Source organism: Phocoena sinus, chromosome 6 (genome assembly GCF_008692025.1).
Source record: "Phocoena sinus isolate mPhoSin1 chromosome 6, mPhoSin1.pri, whole genome shotgun sequence".
In the NCBI taxonomy this organism is placed as follows: Eukaryota; Metazoa; Chordata; class Mammalia; order Artiodactyla; family Phocoenidae; genus Phocoena; species Phocoena sinus.
Window position 1 is genome coordinate 4075404 of NC_045768.1, and position 26912 is coordinate 4102315.

The 26912-nt window shown below is 52.1% G+C and overlaps 1 protein-coding gene across 1 annotated transcript in view; it reads right to left on the minus strand.

Annotated features, from left to right (window-relative positions):
* Nucleotides 1–26912, minus strand: part of CFAP77 (cilia and flagella associated protein 77) — a 133519-nt gene continuing 106607 nt past the window's right edge. Inside the window, exons 5-7 of the mRNA XM_032635101.1 lie at nucleotides 24241–24346; nucleotides 20046–20147; nucleotides 1–138 (exon numbers count right to left, since the gene is read on the minus strand). Of these exons, the coding sequence (XP_032490992.1) occupies nucleotides 16–138; nucleotides 20046–20147; nucleotides 24241–24346 (331 nt within the window). The 3' untranslated portion in view covers nucleotides 1–15. The remainder of the gene's footprint in view (nucleotides 139–20045; nucleotides 20148–24240; nucleotides 24347–26912) is intronic.

The window sequence follows — 26912 nt, forward strand, 5'->3', positions numbered from 1 at the left end:
TGTGTCAAGAAGGCTTTAGGGGTGGGTGTAGTTGCCCATCCGCAGGGTTCCCTGGCGCACGGCACACTCTTCCCGGTGGGCTTTGAAGGCTCTCTGGCGATGGGCCTCGGTGGGGAAGGTATCGAGATGGGCGCCCACCTGTGGACAGAGGGAGAGCGGGTCAGTGGGCATGAGTGCTCGGGGGCTCGGCCTGGGGGCTCCCCTTCCTTCCCTGGCCCGCCCCCTACTTCCATCTTAGAGTAATAATAAAAATCGCTGTCAGAGGGAAAGAAGTGAAGGGAAAGTTCTGTCCTGGTGCCGCGGGGTAAAGTGAGGGGTGACGTGGGACGGGGGTGCGAGAGCAGGGCTGCCCGGTGCCCTTGTTTTTCCTTTTGTCCAGCTCGTCGCCGGGACGACGTGTACATGATAAATATCACCTGCCGAGGACTGGGGTCACCCGTGCAGTGGGACCTCACAGCCAGCATCATCCTTCACGTGCTGATTCTCCACCATTAAAACCCCAAACAAGCCACCCTCTCCAAGGGGGGCTTCCTGGCACGGTTGGCGCTCCGTCACCGCAGGACCACCTGAGGCCACCCCGCACTCCAGGGGCCAACACTCAGCCGCGCCAGAACCAGAGCCAGATTCAAGGAGTGGGGGGCCTCTGTCGTTAAAATTTTATGCAATCGGTATTTTGGCCTGCCCTTGCCTCTCAAGAAATGGTGGTGAGTGGAAACCTCTCCTGTTTCCTGGGTCTGTTACACCACCTCCAAAATGCCAGAGAATTCCCGTAAAACGGCATTTCTCTTTTAGGATAACTGAGGGAGGCACGGGGTAGAAAGGGTTCAGCCTTGCTTGTTTATTTATGCATCCGTTCATTCATTCATTCACTCACTCGTTCAGGCCACACATATTAACTGAGCACAGCTCTGTGTCAGGCACTGGGGTACCACAATGAATGCGAGGGACTCACTCTTCCCGGGGGAGGGGGAGCAGACGTGGGCGTTGGTTACACAGCTGTTTTATGAGAATCAGTGCAGTGATGGGGGCGTCAGTAGCACATGTAGGTGGGTGCCTACATGGGGCCTGGCATTCAGGAAGTGTTGAAACAAAGTTGGAAGAGTGAACAAATGAGTGAATGAATGAATGAGATAGTGAAGGAAGGAGGAGGGCAGAATTCACCTGGCCTCAGGTGGTCAAGGAAGGCTTCTCAGGCCAGGTCACCTGGGCTCAGGTGGTCAAGGAAGGCTTCTCAGGCCAGGTGGGCCTGGAAGGATTGGGATGAGGGAGGTGGAAGGGAGGTACGGCAGGGGAAATGGTGTCAGCAGAAGGAGAAGAGGGGTCGTGTGTGAATCTGGAGGTGAAAACCGAAGGAGATGCTTAGTTGCTGGGGCTGGTCGACTCTCCTGAGAGCTAACTCAAGCAAGAGCTTACCCCCTGCGCTCATGAGATTGTCCTTTAGAAAGAGAAGGGAAAGGGGCCCTATTCTGTACCCATGAAATCCGCAGAGCCCCAAGCAGAACATGGGAGTCCACGGAGAGGGGCGTTCCAGCTTTCAGAATGCCAAGAAGCAGGCGCCCTTCTGCCACATTTGCTCCGGAGGCTGGTGGCTGGGACCCTCAGGCTGTTACAGTAACAGACCTGCCATTTGTCAGGTGCAGTGCACTTATTTCACACAAGCCACAGAGTATCCAGACGTTGTCTCCATTTTACAGATGGGGAAACAGGGGCCCCAAAAGGTTAAGTCACTTGCCCCAGGTCTCAGAGACCCAGAGCCGTGGGACTCCTGGCCCCAGATCTTTACCGATAATCTCCACTCTCTTAATAAATGCGCAGGAAATGAGGCAAGTGAGAGGCACTGCTGGGAACGGTGTGGCTCCCATCCTGCACGCACACACGCACACATGCACGCACGCTCTCTCCTCCTAAAATAGCGGCTCAGCCAGAGATGAGGGTCCTAATTACAAGTCAGGCCTCAAGCGCTTGTGGTCACGACCCTGTGGACCCCCGGAGTCAAAGGATGAAGAGCTGTGGAGCAAAGAATTCCTTCTGAGATGCTTCTAAATTAAGCCATCTGCAGTCTGTCTCCGCCTGGAGCTAAGAAATTGTAACGGCTTTGGCAGGAGACAGCTCTGCTGAATGGAGCTGAGTCGCTCTTAGGTCAGTGCAGGTAAATAAGAGGTGAGCGCCACTGGCCCACCAGCAGCCCTGGGAGCAGGACGGGCGGGGTGGCGAAGTGCAGACCGGGTGCCCGCACCGCACAGTATACCCTGGGGATACGCTGGTGAATAAGGCAGACCCACATGGGCCCTGCGAGATGGCCTGGGAGGTGGCCGCTGAACACATTAGACGTGTAATTGCTTAACGGCAATTTAAGAGGACTGTGGACTGGGGAATTCTAACTCCATCTGGGGGGCAGGAAGTTCTTTCTAGAGAGGATGGGAGAGCTCTCCAGGGGAAGAGGAAGGCAAAAATGTCCTAGATGGGAGGGAACAGCCCAAACCCTGAGCAAATTTGGGCAAATGGGAGGGAATGAAAGCCAGTCAGTGTGACCGGGGGACAAAGATGAGGAAAGAGAGGAGGTGGGCGACTGGCACATCTTTAAAAAGACTTGCATTCAACACTCGTCCTAGGATCGTAATCCCCTCCCTGGATAACACCCTTTGCCTCTCTGCAACCAGACTGGAATAAAAGAAGATTCCCAGAAACCTGGGGTTGGAAGAGACCTCGGAGATCACTGAATCCAACTCTCCCATGATGCAGATGGAAAACCCAAGACCCAAAGGTGGGAAGCGATTCTCCCAGGGTCTCCGTGGCCCTGGACAGAGCTGACACTAGCATCGCCTTTTCCTGAGGTCCACGCCCTGCCCACTGTGGGCCCCACTCCGCCCCAGGGGATCTAGGTTCCTGGATCCCATTTCCCAATTCATCTGAAAGCATCTGTGCTTTTCTGATCTACTTAAAAGGAGCCAACTTTTCATCTGATTGATGCCCTTAATTGTGCCTTTGACATTTCATTAATTTTGCTCTTGACTTCCTGGTTTCCTTCTTTGAAGTTTCTCTGTTGTTCTTTTTCTAGCATCTAGAGTTGTCTGCTTAGCTATAATTACCTTTTAATCTTTCTTCTTTTTTTCCTAGTATTAACATTTATACAACATAGCATTGGCAACTGTGTTTCCCTCTACATTTTCTTTTATCTCATCTCACAAGTTTTGAGTTACCTTTATTTTTGTTCGGTTCTCTTTTCATCTAATCTCTATCAAATTTCTGTTTGGATTTCTTCTTTGGTCCTGAAGTTATTTATAAATATGGTTTTAAATTTCCAGGCAATTTTGTTAGTTACGTTTGTGACCGATTTCTAATTTAATTTCTTTGGTGCCAAAGTGATCTGCTTGAATCAGACCTTTTGGTATTTGTTGAGATTTTAGGCTTGTTTGAAAAGTCTGATCCACTTTTGACAGAAAATCGCTGCGTGGAATAAACTGCTACCACTATAGAGAAGGTGCCCATGTGATCTGGGTTAGGGGATAAGGTGTGACCCTTGCCCTTTCATCTATGTGCTCATTATTTCACTTATTGAATACTTATTGAGTACCCACTGTGTGCCAGACTCTACACTAGGTACCATGATTCAGGGAGAATTTAGAAAGCCTCTACTGTCATAGAGCCAGGAAACTAGTCATAAAAATATGATCACACAACTAATTATTCGTTTATAGTTGTGCTAACTATTTATTTAATTTTTTGGCGGTGTGGGATCTTAGTTCCCCGACCAGGGATTGAACCCTCACCCCCTGCAGTGGAAGCACTGAGTCTCAACCACTAGACTGCCAGGGAAGTCCAGTTGTGCTAACTATTAAAAGAAGTACCAGATTCTGTAAGAGCTTATAATACAGAGAATTAAAAACTCAGACTTTGGGGCCAGAGGAGACTTCCCGAGGAAATAACATACAAGCAGAGACTTGAAGGATAAGGTGGGGATGAGGTGAGGGTGAAAGTGGTGCTGCAGTCCCATGGCGACAAAAAAAAAAAAACAGGCAGAAGGGATGAACAGGGCAGGTCACGGAGGGGAAATCTGAAGGCCAGCAAACACGGGGAAAGGGGCTCAACCTAAAGTATGTGATCAGGGAACAAAGCAAGAAATACCATTTCTCGCCCGTCAGATTGGTAATAATAGTCCTAAGTCCGACAGTAGAAATGGGAACTTTCATACACTGTTAGTGACGGTGCTTATTGGTACAACCACTTGGAGAGAGATTTGGCTTTAGCTAGAAAGGCTGGAGCCTATGAACCCACGAGTCCATGTTTGGGTACACACCCTGGAGAGACCTTCAAAAAGGTCCACCAAGTGATGTGTACAAGAATCCTCATTAAAGCACGATACAAAATCCTGGAAACAACGGCATGGCCATCAGTGGGGACTGGATATACCGAAGGTGGTGCATCCATGCAGCGGGATATTGGCATCAGTTAAAATGAACGCTCTAGAGAGGGCCTGTCCGACGAAAACGAAGAATTCAGTCGCTCTGTCACGCAAACCGCATTCCAGGGGCTTCATAAGCCCGTGTGCCCACGTGGGCCACTGCACTGAGCAGGGCAGCTGCAGAACACGCCCATCGTCACAGAAAGTTCTGTTGAACAGGGCTGCTCCAGGCCCAGCTGAGCCAAAAACGCAATGTTGCATGGGAAGGTTTCATTTACAGATGGAACGTAAGTATGATGCCATTTACGTGAGAAGCGTAAAACCTACCAAACGATCCCCTGTGTTGTTCGAGCCTGTGCGTGAATCTAGTTGAATGGAAAGAAATGGGAGGAAAGAACGTGCCGGGAAGTCATGCCTGGCATTGCCTCTGGGAGGGAGGGGGTGACAACAGGGAAGCAGAGGGTGCTTCGGTTTTATCTGTAAGGGAGTATTGCCTTTTTGTCTTTTTAAGATGAAAACACAAGAGGTGATTTTCAAACTGCGTTTTGGAGAAGTGACACAGGGCCCGAGGTCTCTCCCCCCACACACCTGCAATTGAGAAACAGTTCCTCTGTTTTACGAGAGCTGTTTGTTGGAGATTTGTGTTTGATTCCATTTGAATCCGGAGTTTTGCTGCCAAAAGGAGTGTCACCACCAGTGGCGTGTGACTTTGGCTGTGCCCCCCAGCGGGAGGAACCCACCCACCAGTCAGGTTCACAAACTGAGCAGCTTTCCCACGATCCTCCTGACACATCCTCCTAAAAGGGGCAGCCGGGCCAGCTGCTGCCCAGACCTCTCTCATGAGCCTCACGGTGGTCCCCCAACTGGACCCCAAGCCCTCCAGTGCCAAGTCTGGGGGCCGAGAAGGCAAAAAGGTAGGATCTGAGGAAAACATAGCCAGATTAAAAAAAAAAAAAAAAGATCTCCCAAAGAGCTAAAAAAAAAAAAAAAAAAAATGACAGCTATAGAGATTTTAGTTTAGTTTTTTTTAAGTGACAACCGCTCAGGTGACTGGGAGAGATTTTGCTTTAAAAGATTGAGGGGCTGTCTCCTCTAATGAGAGGTACTTGAAAATTATGGATCAGTCCCAGGTCAGTAATTTCTGCCAAGCTCGGGCAGCTGGAGGTCAGAGGCCCCGTAGAACACAAATCCATGCAGGATGTCGGCGGGCACGGTGGGTCCTGGGCTCTGATGTAGCAGGTCTGTCGTGTAAGTAATTAACGAGGGTGGCAGTCTCTCCTGAGACATCTGGTCCCCTAAATTGTTATTCCGCTACTGGCTCCAATTTCTCTGTGGTCCAAAAATAGATGCAGCAAGGACACAGGGCCTGACCCGCCCTGCTGACACATGCTGTGTTTTCAAAGAACATCCAAACCCGGGCTTAGAAAAACAAACATCCTGCCTGCCCACAAGGTCTAACGTGGGACCTCGGGGTACCGTGTCAGGTGAAGGGGGGAGAGTGATGGCCCCCAGGTGAGGGCTGGGGGTACCACCCTCACTTGACAAGAGATTCTCAGGATGGTTAAGACACTGGCTCAAGGAGACCCAGCTACCAAGCGGCAAAGCCAGACCTGGGAACCAGGTTTCTGCTCCACTGACTGTGGAGTTCTTGAGGCTTACTGCGGCAGAAGAAAAGAGAGTCATGCATGTCTTTGAACATAAGAATCGTTTTGCTATTTCTAGAAGCCAAACAATATCTCTAGATCATTCCCAAGGATTAGCTAAGGCTAGCCAGCAGCAGTTGAGATCAAAATTGAACAACGAATCTGCTTGCCAGGTGCTGGTAGATAAATGATAGGGTGATACCAAGGCGGGGTGTTTGAATTTTCCAAAAAACTCCAGGTCAGTGCCCACCTCTGCTTCTTCAGTGTGTAAGTTTAATAGGCTGCAGGTAAGCGAGAGTCATCATAGCTCACTGGGGAGGCTGGGGACACACAAGACCCTCCCTCACCATCTGAGGCTATTTCTCGGTGCCCAGTTATCCCCCTGTTCAAGGCTCCAAAGACAGAATCTGGGCGATGAGTACTCGTCTGACTCAGGTGGGCTACTTTTTTTTTCAAGTTTTTTTTTTTTTTAAACAGCTCTGCTGAGATCAAATTTACCCTTTTAAAGTGTATAAATCTTTGCTGTACATCCGAAACTAACAGAACATTGTAAATCAAGTATACTCCAATATAAAATAAAAATTAAGTTAAAATTTAAAAAAAGGAAAAAGAAAAAATTTTTCTTCCAGAAAACGAAGTGCAGAAATCAATGATTTTTGGTATATTCATGGAGTTGTGTAAACACCCGCATAATCTAAGTTTAGAATATTTTCATAATCCCCCAAAGAAACCTTGTACCCTTTGGAATCACTCCCCATTTCCCTCCTCCTGGCCCCCGGCAACAATTATTCTACTTTTTATCTCTATGGGTTTGCCTAATCTGGGCATTTCCTAATGATGAAATCACACAGCGCATGGTCTTTGGTGACTGACTTCTTTCACTCAACACAACACATCCTCAAGGTCCATCCGTGCTGTAGCATGTTTCACTATTTAATTCCTTCTTATTTTAATTCCTTTTTATTGCTGAGTGATATTCTACTGTACCGTCTACTGCATTTTGTTTATCCGTTCATCAGTTGATGGACATTTGGGTTACTTTCCCTTTTTGGCTATTATGAATAACGACGCTAGGGACATTCATGTACAGGTTTTTTGCATGGATGTGTGTTTTCATTTCTCTTGAGTATACACCTAAGAGCAGAATTGCTGGGTCACGTGGAGACTCTGTGTTTAGCCTTTTGGGGAACTGTCACAGTGTTTTCCAAAGTGGCTGCACAATTTTTTAATTCTCACCAGCAATGTATTAGTGTTCTGATTTCTGTGTCCTTGCAAACACTTGTTATTGTCTTTTTTTTTTTTTTATTACAGCCATCCTAGTTCTTGGGTACGAAGCGGTATCTCACCGAGGTTTTGATTTTCATCCCCCTAATGACTGATGACTTTGGGCATCTTCCATGTGTGTATTGATGATTTGTGTATATCTTCTTTGGAGAAATATCTATTCGTGTCCTTTGACCACTTAAAAATGTGGGTTATCTTTTCATTACTGAGTTGTAAGAGTAATATTTATATTCATAGACGCAAGTCCCTTATGGGATATCTGATTTGCAAATATTTTCTCCTCTTCTGGGGGCTGTCTTTTCACTCTCTTGATAGCATCATTTGAAGCACCGAAGGTTTTCATTTTGTTGAAGTCCAATGTATCTATTTTCCTTTGGTGGATTATATTTTATTTCCTTTCATATAAAAATCATCTTGATGTAGCGTAAAAAGGCAAGGACTTTTAGGATCCTTAGCAGTTTATTTAAATGGCCCCTCTAAGGCAGGGATGGCAAGTAGGCTGCCCTTCCCGTGATGGTGGCTGATGCCCATGTTCTGTCATAAAATATTCTCAGGCTGAATCTAGGCTCATGAAAAAGTGTGCGGTGATTGATTAGCAAGGTCTGCCATGGGCGTGGAAGGGAGAGGGTGCCACATATTTGCTCTAAGAGGATCAAAACAGAGTCTCCCACGGTAACAAGGAGGAACAAAGACTCAGAACCCCTGGGAGAAGACATCCATGGGTTCACCTGCCCTTAACTGTCTCTCTCCCTCTTCAGGCAACCTTGGGGCACCCTCACCTGGGAAGACCAGTGGGTAGGTTAGAGTGAGGGGAGAACACAGGGAATGAAAGAGGGGAGTTGGAGCAGCCAGCGTGGACTCCCTGGAGTCTTGTTATTTATAGAGCGGCCCCCATTTGGCGTGGGTGCAGGAGCCGAATAAAGACTAACACACGCTCCCATAGTCATCCCACAGGGGACGATAATACGTGCCACTTAGGAAAAATCGGTTCTGCTTTTTTAAAAACATTAAATCCTCATTTAGGATGCAGAGCAGAGAGAAAAACCTTGCTGGTGATGGCTTTCAATGGGGCCTGTAAGAAAAGAGTGAGTTCCCTGTGATGAGGTCTTGAGTGTAGCCCTAAAACTGTCCTCAGGACCACGTCTACCTCAGCCCATCCTCTTGCCCAGCACGTCCGGCTCTGGCTGGGCTGTCGCCCCCAGGTTCTGGGAGCCCACCAGCCTCGAGGTGCCTCCACCAAAGCTCCATCTGGGAGGCCCCGAAGCCATCGAACCATCCTCCGTCCTCCCTGCTTTGCATCCTACGTTCTCTTTGAAACACCTCAGCCCGAGAAGGATGTCAAGCCAGTAGCTGGTGTGTGGGACCCAAATGCAACTAAGGGAGAGAAAGACCCCTTCCCGTTTCCCCGTCTCCACTTCAGAGCCCCGTCCAACACACACACACACACACACACACACACACACACACACACACACACGCACACGCACCCCAGGATGCAAATGATAACCGCACAGCCATCACTTGTGAAGCTTGACAGAAAATAATGAGAAACACTAAATCTTTTATAAGGTCAACACTCGCCTTAGCCGAGCAGCTGTCAAACAAGAAAAGAATTTAGCGCCGGAGCCACGAAACTTCCATCGGCTCATTAAGCCCAACAGGGCCCGGGCCTGGCGTGGCGGAGGAGACGCGGGGCCTTCCGTTTTGTGTCAGTAATTTGCAGCGGAGAAGGAAGAAGAAACAACCAGCGCCAAAGGGGCCTGGGGGGCGGCTGGGGAATCGTTAGTGCGCCAGGAGCGGCCTCAGCTCCTAATTGGAAGCATTGGGCATTATCAACCGAGGATTTGCCTCAGTTCCCTGACAGCTCGTGGGCCCAAAATGATCGCCCACTTGTCAGTGTAAAAGACCATTAAAAACAAACCATTTTGATTTAATTGGAGGCGGTGCACCATGGGGCCAGGTGAGGATGCTTGGCAGGCCTGCTCACCCAAGCTGCGGCCCCTTCTCCCTCGGTGATGGGCCCGGGGGCTGGGCTGGGGGGAGTGTGTGTTTTTCCAGACTTTTCGGCTTTCAAAAACCGTCTGAGGAAGGAGTGAATGGGAGACAGGAGGAGGCTTCACAGCGAGGCAGCGAGGGCTGTTTTCAATGGGGTTGTCAGCGAAAGCACCGTGACAAGCGGAGCTGCCAGGAAGGGGTGGGGGAAGGTCTCCCCTTTCCTTTTCAGAGCCCAGATGATGGGCACCGGCTGGCATTATTCTTCTGGGAGGTGGCCCAGAGGCTTTCGGCTGGAGGGGCTCAGCCCGCGAGGGGGCAGTGGGCGATGCCAGCAGGATGCTTCACCCGCTCACCCCACTTAGAAATATCAGGACATGGATGGTCACGCTGGACTCTAAGCTTCAATGGACAGCAGGACTTCTTTTACTTTAATGGACTTCTCTTATTTTAAACTCAAGGAAGAGCTAAGGAGGGGGTTAGGGAAGGAGATGTGTTGATGGAGAACCTTTGTGAATGGGGTGGGCCCCAGAGGCTTGGGCGCACACCCCATGGAGGCCGCAGTGATGATGATGTCTGCTTGAGAATTCCTCAGCGTCTCAGAAAGAGGAGGCCACTGGCTGTAAATATTAACCCAAACTCCCGATCCGGGCGGGGGCCTCCGAGCACACGGAGCATCTATCTGCTTGTAGCTTTTGAGTCAGAGGGTAGACTCCCCGACGCCGCGGACTGTATGTTCTCCATGTTGATACGCAGTATCGTGCTAGTTGTGGGTACTTGATAAATATTCATTGGTACCTGCCAGATCTCAGAGAGGGCTGTATATTTGTATATTAATCTCACCCCCGTCCCACAAGCGGCGATCTCATTCGCTGCCTACCGCTTCCCCGTCAAGACAATGCCTGCGGGAGCGCGCACGGTGCTGGAGAGCATCTTCGGCAGAGCGAGGGGGAGACGCACCAGCCGATCTCTTCATAAACTTCTACTGTTCATTGTGATCAAGCTGGGAGGAGACACCAGATCCCTGGCGAGCCTCAAATTCCAGAGTTTCAAATTTTGCTGCTGAATTTAGACAATGGGGATTCCTTAATTACTTTCTCTGGAAAGTTACCTGACAGTGCTTTCCCAGGTAGCACAAGGTGGTTATCCAGGCGCACGGTTCCTCAGCTGACAAGAGTCTTTGATTTTGTGCTTGGCTGCAAATTAAGTCCTTTGCTGAGCCGTCCGTGCAGTGCCCGTCAGTGCCGTATCGTTTATTCATTTTGGCTGTTGAACAACTCCTGTGTTGCTGCCACGGAAGCCGGGGACATACTCGGCTGTGCCATGTCCATGGCCCATTGGGGTGGGGTACACTGTGGTGGGGCTTGGTGTCGTCTTTCCCCTTTTCTCTTATTAGAATAATGAGCAGGAAGAATTTTTTTCCAGTATCCTTTAAGAAGGAGCAGACTCTTTCTGTGGTTGACAAGGCTGACCCTGTCAAGCCACAGATAGGGATATTAGAGTTAGGTGTCCTCAACTAGACAGCAAAGATGCTGATGCCATGTTCCAGACACTGTTCCGGGGAAATGCCAACAGACAGGGCGACTGTTACTCGACTGTTAGGGGCGCCCTGTGGACATTCAACAAATCCTGGGTGGATGGATGGATGGATGGATGGTTTAGGAACCTGGGATAAGGCAACAGAGCCCTTAGAAACGCCTCTGAGATTCAAGCATCCTTAAAGATCCTCTCCATCTCCTTTGCTCAGCTAAATCTCTAAGTATCAATAGAAGAGGGGTTTTATTTTCTGCAATATTTGTACCCACAATTTCGTTCAAAAGTATGTAGAAAGGCAGTTCAAGTTGACAAATCTTCTGTGACTGTGGACAAAGGTAGAGAATGCATACCGGGTGACAGAGGTCACAGCATCTGGGCAATCCACTGTCCCTGCAACACAGGGTCCCACCTATCGACATTCAGAACGCTGCCCCAAGGAACAATCCAGAACCTGGACATTGACGACAAAACAGTGTCTGACCTCAGGTATTTGCAGGGCTGTCGCTTAGAAGGGGAAGCATGTGTTTCCATGGGGCTCCAGAGGGAGAAACACAACCCTGAGGCGGAAGGTTGAAGGAGAGAGAGGAGGCAGACTTGGACTGAACTTGAGAAAGAAGCTGCTGTGGACTGAATCACGTCCCTCTAAAAGGCATATGTGAAGCCCTAACCCCCAGTGTGATGGTATTTGGAGGTGGGGCCTTTGAGAGTAGTTAGGCTTGGATGAGGTCATGAGGGTGGGACCCCCATGATGGGATTAGCGCCGTTTTAGGAAGAGATATCAGAGAGCTTGCTTTCTCTCTCTCTGCCCAGTGAGGTCACAGCGAGAAGGTGGCCATCTGTAAGCCAGGAAGAGAGCCTCATCAGATCCCGACCTGTTCAACAGACGACAGCTTGCCTCCAATAGGACGTTTTTTTCTGAAGCCCCAACCTGCTTTATGGCAAATGTATGAAAGGGCACAGCCTGCCTTGGGGAACGTGTGCTTTAACCGTATCTGTGTAGGAGGAATTGACATTGACCCAGGGAGCTGGGGAGCTGCTTGTTGGAAACGCAGGCTTGGTGGCTACCCCAGACCCACTGGATCGGGGTCCTGGTTGGGGCCCTGGAATCTGCATTTTAAACCTCTCCTCAGAGGACCCCAGGCACAGCCAAGTCTGAGAACCGTTCATCTAGAGGAGCAGATGGCAAAGCCCCGTCCAACCCAGAGGTGTTACTGCTCCGTGACCTTCCCCTGGCCAGGCCGGAGCCAAGTGCTTTGCACGCACAGTTCACTTGATGCCCACTTTACAGATGCAGATGCAGAGGCAGGCCCGAGGCAGGATGGCACCTGGCGCATCTGTGTGGTTTCCGAGCCCACAGGCTAGGCCCTCCTGCTGAGCTCCGTCTCTGCCTCAGGCCTTTTGATACAGCAAGCCTGACCCCCACCCCCCTCCATCAATGGCCTCTTTCCTCTTTAGCCTTGGGGCCAAGCTGCCATTTAAAAGATGCTCTGGGGTTTTGTCAAAGTCTAAAGGCTATCAGGGCAGTGGCAAGTTTCGTTTATTGCGAGGGCTTAAGTCAGCCAGAGCAGGGCTGGCCACGACCCTCTGGACACCTATAAACACCCGAGCTCCTGACCGCCCTTCTCTTTCCTTCCCAGGTCCTGCATTTAGCCCCCACTGGCCCCTGACCTCAGTTGCAGGTCCTTGGTATTTATCGACTCTTCCAGGGCCTGAGGCCTGGAGGCAGCCAGCCAGAGGGCTCAGCCACCACCCGACACTTGTTAACTGTGACCCTTGGGGCACGTGACTTGAAGCCTCCAAGCTTTGGTTTCTGTGAGCATTGACACCAAACAAGACCATCCATCGAGGCACCCAGCCTGGCCTCTAAGAGGCGCTTGGGATGTGTGAGCTGTCGGTGTGGTTTTTGTGCTGTCATCTGGGGGCGCCGTCTTCTTGGACGCCCTCCCCTCTGCACCTCCAGCCAGTAGACTTTGGTCCAACTACCGACATTGTTTGCACTGCTAAGGCATCATTTCCCACGCTGTCTTTGAGGAGAGGAAGGCAAGAAGCCAAGAAAACATCCCCATCATCTTCCTTCCTCTCCGACGTGTTATGTTCTCTGATGCCCATGAACTCTGCATCTCTGAGGGAAACCAGGGAGGCTCTGTGTGTTGCACGCGGCTTGTAGATATGAGGATACCGGCCTCTGGATTCATCTCGCCTGCACTTCTGACAAACCTCAGTTTGAATAAACCTTGACTTTATCCAAGTAGATCATCGAATGTTGTTTATCTGCGGGACCCTCCTGCTGGCCACATGCCAGGCGGCTTGGACCCCATCGCCCCTGCAGCCTCGGTGCCTGGCGACAGAGGCTGACAAGTGGGGACATGTGGAAACGAGGGAGACATGGAGGAAGTCATTCCAGAGGTGGCAGACGTTAACCCGAACTCCTTCTTGAGCCCGGGAGATTCTCTTCAGATCGTGGGGGATTTATTCTCTTGGGGATGAGCTGGGAGAAGCATTTGGGGACCCGGCAAGTCCTATCAACTCCCAAGACTCAACATGAGATTCTAGCTATCTCCAGAGAGTAGAAGTAGATGCCTGATGTCAAAACAAGCCGTCTTAGTCTATTTTCTGGTTGATTTTCAACACGAAATTGGAAATATTTTCACACCCAATGCGGGGTGAAGGGCTTTCTGGATGAAACTGAAAATTCCCAGGGGTGCCCGACAGATTATGGGGACAGCCAGGCTGGGGGTGCCCAGGTTGCAGGGCTGTTTTTTGTTACAAGTGCCAGCTCCCACATCCCACAGGATGCCTGCCACCTCCCTCCATGACCCGGGTTCCCTCGGACTTCAAGATTTCTCCAGCTGCACCAGAAACTTTGCCGCGATCTCCTCTCCCCACCCCACCTCCCTCCCCGGCCCCTTTTCCTCTTGTCCCCACCCCCAGAGCTTCAGCTCACTGGGATTTTGAGCAGCAATGTCACCTCGTGAGCAGGTGTCTAAAAATTCTGTCTCTCCGAGGTGCCGGATTATGTAAAACCAATTAAGCCCCTGCTTTTATTCCTTCCGCAAGTCAGCCCTTCTGCATACTGATCTGATTTATAAGGGGAGGGGGGAATCTGTATTTAGGGAAGAAATGTCAAGAGCATCAGAGCCTCTGAATCATTCTTCCTATTGCCCCGTGTGCTCTCAGTGCCCTACACGGCAGCCTGGGAAGATTCTTATTCTGAGGCAACAGACCGACGGGATTCTTAAAATACATCACCGGTGCAGGGACCTCAGGGAGGGGCAGTCCATCTGGAATCTGCCCTTCCTGGGTCTGGAAGGAGTGACTTTGGGGCTTGAGACACCCGTGCAGAGAACGGTCCATCTTTATTTGAACCGTGCGGGCCCTTTGGAGAGGTGGCGGCAGCAGGGTGGACGGGCTGAGAGCCCGCCCTGGGGCTTTAACAGAGAGCTAACTTTCCAGCCAGCTATGATTTGTAAGAGAGCTTAAAGGTGGGAAAGAAAATCCTTTTCTTAGATTCAGCAGCTTTCACTAATCAGCTGCGTCTCTGGGCGTCACTGCTTGGCTGACTGCTGACGTTTTCTTCCCTACCGTCTCCTGTTCTATTAGTGAGTCAGGGGCCCAGGAGACCCGAGGCAGGGTTAGTCTTCCACAAAGAGAGGAGTCTGATCCCAGCGTTCAGAGCACAAGAGCTTGTAAATCAAACTGTTAGCTTAATAGCTTGGGCCATTATTCTAAAGCAGTGGGGCTGAACCCAAAAGCCAAATGAAAATATAGTCAATTTGTTCATACTTTAGTGACTGAATGACTATGTAATGTCGGTGGGTATCGGGGCTGTAGAGGAAAGATGAGGGCTTGCGGGGAGAGGAGGAGTGTTCGGGTTGAAGTGGAGACCCCGAGATGCTTGGGCAAACCCCCCTCTAAAATGGATCTTGGATCTCCAATTATAACATGGACTTGGCCATAGAGATCCAGACTCCGCGAGTCAGCCGCTTTCACGACTGGGGCTGAGCACCAGCCTCTAACCTTTATGCCTGATGGAAACTGAATAGGAGAAACCAGGCTTGGCCGGCAGCACGGGGAGTGCTCGGTGAGTCGTAGGGAGGAACAGGGCTGAAAAGGGCTTGAGCACAGGGACAGGCACCCTGGGGAAGGATGTAGAGTCCCCATCCTTTAAAAACATTGAAAAAAAGAAAACCTTACTGGTTTTGTAAAAGTTACAGGAACTCATTATAAAAATGGAAACAATGCAGAAAAGAGCATCAGAGAAAGTAAAACAGCCTCCAGCTCACCCCAGGGATCCCAGCTGCCCCTACTCGGGGCCTCTCCTTCCGGACGTCTGTCCTGGAGCACAGACCCCCCCGCGTGGTGTATGGGTGCCTCCATCCAGACGGGGCCACGCAGCACAGGTTCTTTCCCCCAATAATATGTGGGGAAATTATTATTAAAGTGGGTAAAGATGATTAAAGTGTCAATAAGTACAGACTGAAGTCAATATTTTCAGTGGCTGTGTAATATTTCATGATGTCGTATATTATCTCTGCGATATCTGTGTAATAGCTCCCAACACGTACCTAAGCCATTACTTGCCTGCGACGTCCAGCCTTTCACCACTGTCAGTGCTGCTATAAATATTGGGGGGCACCCGCCCCTCTGTCTTTGGGCCGTTATCACTGGCAGTCTTTTTGTAAAGAGGGATAAACCGTCTGTTTTTCTTGATTTCATACCAGGAGACCATAGAATATATGGTTCTGATTGGGTCACTTTTTTTTTTTTTTTTTTTGCGCTACGCGGGCCTCTCACCGCTGTGGCCTCTCCCGCTGCGGAGCACAGGCTCTGGATGCGCAGGCTCAGCGGCCATGGCTCACGGGCCCAGCCGCTCCGCGGCATGTGGGATCTTCCCGGACCGGGGCACGAACCCGTGTCCCCTGCATCGGCAGGCGGACTCTCAGCCACTGCGCCACCAGGAAAGCCCCTGATTGGGTCACTTTTGAGAGCAGAGGGGGCGCTGTTACTTAGTCTGCCTCCCAACCAGACCCAAGGAGGGCTGTCCTGGGTGAGCTGGGATGCACTGTCCCCCCCCCAACGCCACCCGGGGACACAAAAGGCAAAACAGGGTGGACCAACCCGAGTCCGCATGGTGCTGTTGCGGTTCTCGTTGTGGGCGGTCATCCCCACCCCCAAGCTCGGGGCTGCCAGCTCAGGTTGACATCTCCCCAGCATTTCGGGCTGTGAGAACTGGACGCCTAGGGCTGGAGCTTCTCCAGACTCCCCCGTCTAGTGGTCCGCCTGCTCAGTTACCTGTCCGCCCGTCCATCTGTCCACCTCACTTGTTGCCTGTCGCCAGCAGCCCTACAGTAGTATATGGTCAGTGCTGAGAACAGGGTCTGACATAAAGGTGCTCAGAGATAAGATGTGCGAATGAATGAATGAGTGAATGAGTGATCACCAGGACCACCCTCGTGGCACCTGCCATTTATTGGCTTGATAAGGGTCAGGCGCTCTGCTAAACACTTGTACACGTGTTCTCATCAAACAGCCCTGCCAGGGGAGCCTCACTGGTCCACTTGACCGAAGAGGAAACGGGGCCTTGGACAGGTCAAGCCACGTGACAGGTCAGGAATGGCAGGGTCACCACGTGGCCCGGGTCTGGCTGACCCTGGAGTCACGTGCACACAGACATACAGCGCTGCCCCCTCTTCCCTCCCCGCTGGCCCCCAGCACGCCTTGTGGAGGGGGGCGCAGAGAAAGCCCGGCCACCAGGCACAGAGGGTGTGGCCCCAGGCCCAGGGGTCCCCCCACTCAGGAACGAGGCAATGAGTTCACGTCCTGTCCCCAAAATGAGAACCTGTCCCAGTTCACTCTGGGTTCGGTGTCTGCGGCCTCCACGAGACCCCGTGCCTTACGCCACATGGCTCCTTGGTCATGGAAACTTGGGTTGGAAGAGACCCTCAAGAACGAGTGTTCCCCCCTCACTTTCAGGTGGGGAAACTGAGCCCCAGGGAGGTCCAGCTGCTGGCCCAGGCCTGGGGGCTGGCTGGCGGCCTGTTATGAACATCCTGGCAGACAGGCCACTCGCCAGCTGTCGGCTAACCCTCCCTCTAGGCACTGGCCCTCGCGTGGCGACTGCTGGCCGCACAGACTAGGAGATAGCGCTGGACCCCGTGTGGCCGGACAGGGAACCCTACCGAGGGGTGTCTCTGCCCCTTTCCTTGGTCCCTCTGGGCCCAGATCCGGAGGTGCCCCGTGCGGTGCCGGGTGGGATGGATGGAAAGCCAGCTTTGCTGAGCGCTCACCCAGCCCGGGAGCGCCCGCGCCCTGCCTGCTGCTTTTCCGTGTGAAAGGTGTTTAATTATTTCTGACAGAGTTCAGCGTAGACATCTGTTCGCGAGCTGGGAGAGTCCATTTAGGTTATCCATCACCGTGACAGATTCCACTTTTTTGGAAGCGCTTTTTCCTTTCATAATGGGGCCGGGTGGGGAAGGGGGGCCGGGTGGATCGGCACAGACACGAGACACAAAGACCCTCCTGGGGCCTCAACAGCAGTAACCCCCTGCGGGAGGAGCAGCTCTGGCCACGCCCCTTCCGAGTCCGGACCCCGTGGGCTGCTGCAGCTGGTGGGCCCTGGGACCTTTAGGTTGGGAAGGGGGTTTCATCGGGTCTGTGAAAGGCTTTTAAATTCGTCTGTCGTCCTGGGCTGCACTGGTGATTCATTCGTTCATGCACTCCTTCATTCATCCTTCCCACAGACATTTACTGGCCACCTGCTGGGTGCCAGGCCCTGGGCTGGGCTCCGGGGACACGGCGGAGACACGACAGACATGTCCTCGTGGGCTCGCACTTTAGGGGGGAAGATGGGCATTGAACAACGAATGGCCCGGTTAAGTAATGAATTGCAATGTGGCTACGTGCCTCAAAGGCCGGCATTCCCTTCTCACAGGGCAAGTTCCTTCCCCTCTCTGAGTCTCAGTCTCCGAGTCAGTAGAATGAGAGTATTATATCTAGGAGATAATGCATGTCCAGCACTTGGCACACAGTAAGAGCTCAATAAATACTGTTCATGGGTGGTATTTCCCAACGGGGAGGGCACCGAGGGTCGTGGCGGTGGCGGCAACGCCCTGGGGCTCTAAGCGCCTCTGCTGGGCTGTACCGCGTGGCGCCCAGGGACCAGCCCTGCTCTGAGATTCCTGCAGTTGAACTTCCAGAAGCCCGTGAACATCCCCAGGAAAGATGAAAAATCACCCGATAAATCCCGGGGCTTGCATTTTTATTCTGTTTCTCGTTATTTCTATGACACAATGGATAGTGCCTTTGAGCTCGGGCCCTGCAGTCAGAGGAACCTGGGTTCCAGGCTGAGCCACTTGCTGGGCAAGGAAAATGAAACCCATCTCTGCCTGTCCTCAGTACAACTCGGGTGAGGATGCTTGTGTGAAATAATGACAGCACAAACAGAGGGGTAGCGTCACAGGTGGGCCACCGTGTTCCTAACGGTAATTTGTAACAATCTGAAGACTGGAAGAGACCTGGGCTCAGCTGAGTCAAATCCCCTCTTTTAGAAATAGAAACTCATTTATATCTGGATTTCCAACCCTACTCCGGGCCAGGCTGCGGGGCTACCTGCGGGTGAGACAGGGGCTCCTGACACAGCAGAATCCATGTTACCTGGGGTGGGGGTGGTGGAGGCGGGAGGGGGGCCTTTCCTCGCTCCGATGGGCTTGGGGGAGACCACCTGAGCCCTCCTGGGTCCATTGGGTTGGGAGCTAATTGTAGATTCTAAATCGGAGACAAGGGGGCTGAGAGGGGCTGGGGATCAGTGCTGTAGAGCAGACTGCTGGCAGGGCATCTCGTGCCCGGGGAGCCGTGGGTCCCATCCCTTCCTGGGCAGGGTCCCCAGGATGCCTGCATCCCCCATGGACTTCCAACATCAGGAAAATCAGAGAGAAAAGAGGAAAGGCAACAGAAGACGGGCCAGGAAGGAGGCGGTAGGCGAAACTCCCGAGTGTGAGAGGCAGAGAAAGGGGAGGAGGGATGTGGATAAAAAGGCAGGAAATTGGGGGAGGCGGAGGAGCCAAAGGCGAGGGGCGCTGCCCAGGCCGGGGAGGAGGAGTGATAACGGGGCAGCAGCTCAGTGACTCCCCGCTCCTCCCGCTGGGTGCCCAGTCCCGCCCGCATGTGCAGGGACGGCACGGGCTGATGAGCGGTAGGGCGGTTGGCCACTGACACGTGCTGATGGAGGCCACTTGGGCAGGACGTGAGAGCGACATCAGGGGGGCTAGTGGGCTTCTGGCAGCCTGTTCGATTGCATTAGGTTCAGGAAGGCATGGGCCCCTTCACTGCCTAAACTGCGGTTTAACTCTACACAGCGGCCGGGCCTGGGCTGTCTGGGAATGTGGCTTTGAGCGGCTGTCTTCCCGGGACCAGGCGTGGCCCTGGTGGCCCCTAGAAAGGCTTCCTGTGCCCGAGCTGGGCACACACGGCCCCCACCATCCCGTGGCACTGTCCCCAAGTCTCCCGGTTCCCCTCCTCTGACAATGGCCCCGGCGATTCCTCCTTTTTCTTCTGCTAAAAGCTGCTAAAGAAGAAGCCCCGTCACGGTGCGACAGGCCTACGTGGCCGAATGGACACTGGGTCAGTCCTGAGGCCGGAGCATGGTGGGTGCGAGATCATTCTGGGTGCATGACAGCCCACAGGAGACATTTGCTCCATCTCCCCAGGGATGCCCCCCTGCGGGAGGTTTAGCGCTGATGGCATGGGACTGTCTTGCACCCCCAGGTCCCCAGTGTAGGATGGGGTGCAATGACCCCATCAGTAGAGGGGGTTTTGGTCCAGACAGCGTCCGCCCCAGTGGACAGACACCCAGACTCCGAGGTCAGATGGCCCAGCCTCAGCCCAAGGCTGCCCTCACCAGCGTTCTCCACGTTTCCTGTCTGTGAAATGGGGGTGATAGCAGCAGCTCCCCACTTCCACGTGTGGGAAGAGCCAGTGAAGTGGAGCTCAGTTCAGTGCCTGGCACTTAGGAGGGGTTCCAAAATGCTAGTCATTGCTGTTGCTATTATCATTACTGTCGTTGTTGTTGTTATGCCAGTCGATGGGTAGAAGCCCACAGAACTCTACGGTCTAGAGGACAGGTAGAGACCGGTCAAGGTGAGGGGCATCCCCCCCGGGTGCAGGAAGGGGCAGGTGGAGGCGAGACTGACCTTCTGGAAGTGGGGCATGTGCCAGAGGGCGTCCAGCTTCACAGGCGGCTTGTACTTCCTCAGCTGACTGCTCCGGGTCTCATACAGTTTCCCGAGGATCACCTGCAGCCCCGAGAAATGCCAAGGCAAGATGGTTACCGGCTCCCTGGAGAAGCCCGAGCCACGCCGAAGAGTTGGGATTCCTGGTGCTGCAGACCCACGCGTCACTTCCTCCTGGCTCTGGCCCTTCTCCCTGTCTGATTTCAGCGCACCTGCACCCCTGGCCCTGCCTGTGACCACAGTGGACTTGGGCGTGGGACCATGGGACGCTGGGAGCGTGTTATTTTGGTTTTAGGTTCGGGTTCTGACGTGCAGCCACCTTGAGGGCAGGGGTGTGTCCCAGACACCCTTGTAATTTTCTCAGTGGCTGACACAGCCCCGGTGGTTACCACGGACGCCACAGTGTCTGAATGAAGAATGAATGATTCGATGGCTTGTTGCCATTCTGTGGGGCTGGTCCTCAGCATGGTCTGCTCGTGGAAGAGGAAGGAGGACTCCTGTTCGGGGGGAGGGATTTGGGGGCTTGGGTCAGGGCCTCGGAGGTCTCTGGGGGTGGGATTTCAGAGGCACAGAGGCAGTCCTCCTCCTCTTTAGCTGCATGCCCCGTGCCCACAGAGGTCGGCAGGCCCATAATAAGGGTTCTGTAGCTCATGGGGTCTGCTGTGGACTGAATTGCGTTCCCCTCCAAATTCATATGTCGAAGCCCTAACCCCCAGTTGTGACCGTATTTGGAGATGGGCCTTTAAGGAGGTGATTAAGGTTCAGGGAGGTCATCAGGTGGGGCTGTGATCCAGTAGGACAGGTGTCCTTCTAAGAAGAGGCGAGACACCAGGCTTGTCCACACAGGAAAGGCCATGTGAGGACATGGCGAGGAGGCGGCCGTCTTCAGGCCAAGGAGAGAAACCTCCAGAGAAGCCAACTCTGCTGGTCCCTTGATCTTGGACTTCCAGCCTCCAAGATTTCTGTTGTTTAAGCCACCCAGTCCGTTGTATTTTGTTATGGTCACCCCAGCAGACTAACACAGGGGCCCAGGCCTCCAACCTTAGAATCAGAGGGGGAGGGGCCCTGGAGTCTGCATTTTCAATGTGTTCCCCCGGGGGAATTCCATACACAGTCAGGCCTTATTAGCCCACGGCTGTGATCCTTGTCAAAATTCAAACCCCCCTAGGGGAGTTAACTGGTAAACACGGGCCTCTTGTCTATAACTACAGCCTCAGTGTAAAGAGTGGGAACCTCACACCCAGAGCGGATGAGCTGGACGATGCACTGGTGCACAAGTGACCCAGAGAGGATGGGCCACTGCAGAAGGGGGTGTGAGAGAGGACGCAGGCCAGACAGTGCCGCCGACAATAAAAGCTGACCGGAGCCTAACTGAAGATGCCACCACCCCATCGAACCCCTTTGCTTGATTGATTTTGTTGATCAATTATATTAATTTTATTGAATGCATGTGTGGATAACTTACAAGCCCTCCCCCCCACTTTCTAGAACAGCTTTGAAGTTTCATCTTCGAACCAAAGCCAAGAGGCTGCCCGGCCCGGGGTGAAGGAGCTGTTGGCCTTCAGAATTGGAGGAATGAAGGCAAATCTTGTCACCTTTCCAAACCCCAGTTTCCTCTGCAGTAAATGCGGGTACCGCTGCGTAACGAACAGGTGCTTGTAGGATTTGTGGAGTTAGCTTTGAGCAGAGTGTCTGGTCCAAGATGATTACTCACTAAATGGAAGCTGTTTCCAAGAATTTCATTTGGGGTCATCATCTTCCAAATTCCAGGACATCCTGAGATGCTGAAGAGACAGGTTTCTCCTAGGATGGGGGCAGTTTGACCTTGTAAATCAAAGGTCTCATCAACCCTAATAAATTGTCCATCAGGCCCTCAGCCATTGGTGGGTCTGGGTGTTTGCAGCCGTTTGATAGCCACAGAGAATCTTGGGACAGGAAGAGAACTCTGGGGATGGTTTGCACAAGTATTTTCTGAGTGCCCACTATGTGCTGGGCCCAGCTCTGCAGGCCCCCATTTAATCTGACCCCCTTTTTGGCCCAGTGAGGTCACTGAGACCCCAGCAAAGCAGTGACTCACTCAAATTCACACGCCCCCAGGCTGGCACCAGTCCCCAACCAGTGCTTGGGGATGGAGCCGTCCACAGTGGCTGCTTAAGGGGTGCTCTGCTGAAAACTGAGGGGCACTGGCTATGAGATTGTCTCTAGACTCAGAAGACGTGTCTTTGGAGGCCCGGGATTCTGAGGACCTGTGACACTCTGAGCTGTCGTGAAATAGCTGCTAATTAAAAACAGGACTCTGGATTGGAGGTATAAAGCAGCAGCGTGTAACAGCAATGCTCCCTCGGAAACTGGCCGTTACCATAGTGAACTGACTCCTTCTGCAGCCATTAACAAATAAACTAGTCATGGGCTGCTTTAAAGTATTATTACAACGCTCTGCTCTTTAAGGAGTTGTTGTCTCGGACTCCACCCACCGCTGACAACAGCCAGGAGGGGCCTTGTCTCCTGGCTGGGCCTGGGGACCCCTGGTCCCCTCCACCCAGCAGCCTTTCCTGGCTGGTCCCAAGGGTGCCGGGATCCCTGATAAGACTCTTCCACTCCCCAGTTTGTCTCTAGAACATCACAGGCACTGTTGCTGAATCCTAAGCTTTCCCGTAATCAGCAAGAGTGGGACCTCACCATCAGGAAAAGCCTGGACTTTGGGGCGGGACACACCTGGCTTGGCTGGGACCTTTGGCCAGTCACTTAACCTGTCTGAGACTGAGTTCCTCCATCTGAAAATGAAACAAACTGAATGCTCTGATGAGACTCGGACCTCATGGGGGGGCCGGGAGGGCAAAAGGCATGAACACAGGGTGCGTGCTGGATCCAGTTCTCTGCATGGAATCTGGAGGAGGGACGGCGTTGGTGAGATCGTTGCAACAACCAAAGACACTAAAGCTGTGCTTCTAATGAAATCTATACAGTGCTACGTGAGCATAAAGCAATTCTGATTTTACCTCATCGATCCGGATCTACTGGAGAAGAGACCAACCTGAGTGCTGCAAAAGTCCGAACCTCAGACTATTTTATTTTTATTTATTTTTTTTAACTTTTAAAAATAAATTTATTTATTTATTTTTGGCTGCGTTGGGTCTTCACTGTTGTGTGTGGGCTTTCTCTAGTTGCGGTGAGTGGGGGCTACTCTTCGTTGCGGTGCGCGGGCTTCTCATTGCGGTGGCTTCTCTTGTTGCGGAGCACGGGCTCTAGGCGCGCGGGCTTCAGTAGTTGTGGTACGTGGGCTCAGTAGTTGTGGCTCGCGGGCTCTAGAGCGCAGGCTCAGTAGTTGTGGCGCACGGGCTTAGTTGCTCCGCGGCATGTGGGATCTTCCCGGACCAGGGCTTGAACCCGTGTCCTCTGCCTTGGCAGGCGGATTCTTAACCACTGCGCCACTGCGGAAGCCCTCTCAGACTATTTTAAAGGGGGTACCACATTTAGTATCTTCAAATGCAAGTGACAATGCAAATTCACTGCTAAAGATGTTTTTCCAGGTAAAAATCTCACCTAGGTGGACACCATTAACAATTGCGGGTGCTTGGGTGTCATTCTGTCCTCAGCTCAAGTTTCCCAGTGTGGCCACCACCACTCTGGGCCTCGATTTCCATGCCTGGGAACTAGGGTGACACCCAGCTCACAGGCTTGTATCCAGCGCACATCAGATGATGTATGTGATGTACATGGAGCAGTTAGCACGGGGTTTTCTCTTTGGACTTCGCCTTCCTAACCTTTTCTTTATAGATAGACCGGGGCACATTTCCGTCTGGGCCAGGTCAGATTCGTGGACAATCTGGTTTCCAGATGTGTGGGGTCACACGGAGTTTGGTGGCACCGTCCCCAGACGGGAATCGGGAGATGGGATCCCGATCCTGCCCCAGAGGCACACAGGGCCAGTTTACTGGTGATGCCGGCGGGGCTTAAGTCGGGGTTGAACCTGATCATCACCGAGACCCTTTCAGCAAAGCAACAAGCAACTTGATTCCCCAGCCCTGCCCACACCCCAGCAATAGACATGCGCAGGCGTCATCCTTTTGAGCTTTGGCTTTGCCTCCCCCAGCCCCTCCCTTCTCTTCCCTCCCACCCCATCAGTCATCCACTCTGGAGTGAGCACTGCGTTTACCTTATGCTTTTTCTCCAGTTTAATGGCTTTCTGGTTGGCCTTTTGCTCCTGCACCCATAGCTGCTGGTACCGATGCTGCAGCAGATCAAAGAAGGGGGTGGAAGGCCTGTGGGGAAGCAGTCAGATGGGCTTGAGGTCGGGGAAGGCACCCCTCCCCAGAGGCTGCCCACCTGACCACCAGGGCTACAGGGCAAAGTGTTCTCCCAAGGCTGTGAGAGTTTCTCTCTGGCCCTTCTGCAGCCGTGGAAGAAACGGTGCCTCATGTGAGTTGTTCAACAAACACTTACTGTCCACCAACCAAGTGCTGGGCCTGACATGGTGACAGGCTCTCTCCCTGACCAGATTTTAGGCAGGCTTCTCAGAGCCCTCTTTTTGATTAGGCCTCGTTCTTGGACCTATCTTTGGCCGGATGAAGAGTCCGCCTTAGCAAAGAACCCTGCTAGGTCAATCACCCCGCCCTTGATATCTGATCACCTTGGCCTGCCTTTACCAAGAGTCCTATTAAGTCAGTTTAGTAAGAATCTCCCTACCCTTGAAGTCTCCTCGTAGTAATTTTCTGTCCACTCTGCTCCTTGGCTATAAATCCCCACTTGTGTTGTATTCAGAATTGAGCGAGGTCACTTTCCCCTTTGCGATAGTACTGAATGAAATCCGTCTTTACTGCCTTTAGCCTCCGCTCTAGTTCTCTTTGACAAGGGTCTCCGGCCAAGGAGAACTTACCCTGTGTAGAGCATTTTGCATGCTCCACTCCTCACAGCACTGTAAAGTGGGTACTTTTATCACCCCCATCCTAAGGTCCCAGAGCAGTGGGGCAGCCCTGTGTGTGAGACCCTCTCAAGGTAACCTAACAGGTGATGAGGAAAAGTTCTTTAGAGAAGAACCAAAGCTAATAAAATGCAGGAGGGAGGACAGAATTGGGGTAAGAGAATCATTACTTTGCAACGCCTAGTGAAATAATGGATTTAGGTCATAATCAATGATTAGGTGGAAGGCTGATGGGGAACTTTACAATGGATGTGTCAGGCTACAGCAGCTGGACCAAAGGATCAATTTGTTTTTATCGTGGTAAATATGCCTAACATAAAATTTACCCAAGTGATCAATCTTACCATCACTGGAAGTGACAGATGTGGGGCTGGGAGTGATTAATAGGAGGTATGTAGCACCACCCACCAAACACTTTGGGGGAAACAAACCCCAAAGTGAGCCCAAAGGTAATCAGACTTCTAGACCACCACTGTCAAATGGAAGTATTATGTGGGCCGCCACGTAACTAAAATTCTTCTAGTAGCCATGTTAAAAAGAGTAAAAAGAAACAGGTGGAATTAATTTTACTAATGTATTTTAACCCAATATATCCAAAATATTATCATGTCAACATGTAATTAGAGATAGGAATGAGGTGTTTTTTTTTTATTTAAAATTTTTTTTTCTGTACGCGGGCCTCTCACCGTTGTGGCCTCTCCCGTTGCGGAGCACAGGCTCCGGACGCGCAGGCTCAGCGGCCATGGCTCACGGGCCCAGCCGCTCCGCGGCATGTGGGATCTTCCCCGACCGGGGCACAAACCCGTGTCCCCTGCATCGGCAGGCGGACTCTCAACCGCTGCGCCACCAGGGAAGCCCAGGAATGGGGTATTTAAAAGGTTGTTTGAAAATCTGAATTTACGTTAGTTTAAATAAAATGGAAAATTAGTTCCTTAGTGCCGCCAGCCGCACGCCAAGTGCTCAGCAGCCATGAGGGCTAGTGTGCCATTTGGGACACACAGCTCTCAGCCCAACTACCATGACTTACAGGAAATGCAGGAGAAAAAGGAGCACGGTAAACACCACCACGAGGATGCTGTTTGCCACGTCTGGAGTGTGGGACATTCTACAGGACAAGTGACTCAGTCGCTTCAACAAAGGACATTGAAGAAAGGGGAGAATGAGGAAGTGATATCGATCAAACGTGACTTAAGAAATACATTAACCAAAGGCAATATGTGGACCTTGTTCAGATCCTGCTTCAAACAAACCAACAGGGGAAAGGTATTTTTTTTTTTTTTTTTTTTGCGGTACGCGGGCCTCTCACTGCTGTGGCCTCTCCCGTTGCGGAGCACAGGCTCCGACGCGCAGGCCCAGAGGCCATGGCTCACGGGCCCAGCCGCTGCGTGGCATGTGGGATCTTCCCGGACCGGGGCACGAACCGGTGTCCCCTGCATCGGCAGGCGGACTCTCAACCACTGCGCCACCAGGGAAGCCCGGGAAAGGTATTTTTTGAGGGAAAAGCGAACACTAGCTGAGTTCAGAAGCCGTGAGGAAATAGGGCTAATTGTGTGGAGTGCGATAATGATATTGTGGTTGCTTTACGTCTTAATGTTAGAAATACCTACTGAAGGGTTTGGGGGTAAAATCCTGTGTAGTTTAGAATTTGCTTTAAACAAACCTCCGGCAAGGGGCTTCCCTGGTGGCGCAGTGGTTGAGAGTCCGCCTGCCGATGCAGGGGACGCGGGTTCGTGCCCCGGTCCGGGAGGATCCCACATGCCGCGGAGCAGCTGGGCCCGTGAGCCATGGCCGCTGAGCCTGTGCGTCCGGAGCCTGTGCTCTGCAGCGGGAGAGGCCACGACAGTGAGAGGCCCGCGTACCGCAAAAAAACAAACAGACAAACAAAAAACCTCCAGCAAAAAATAAAG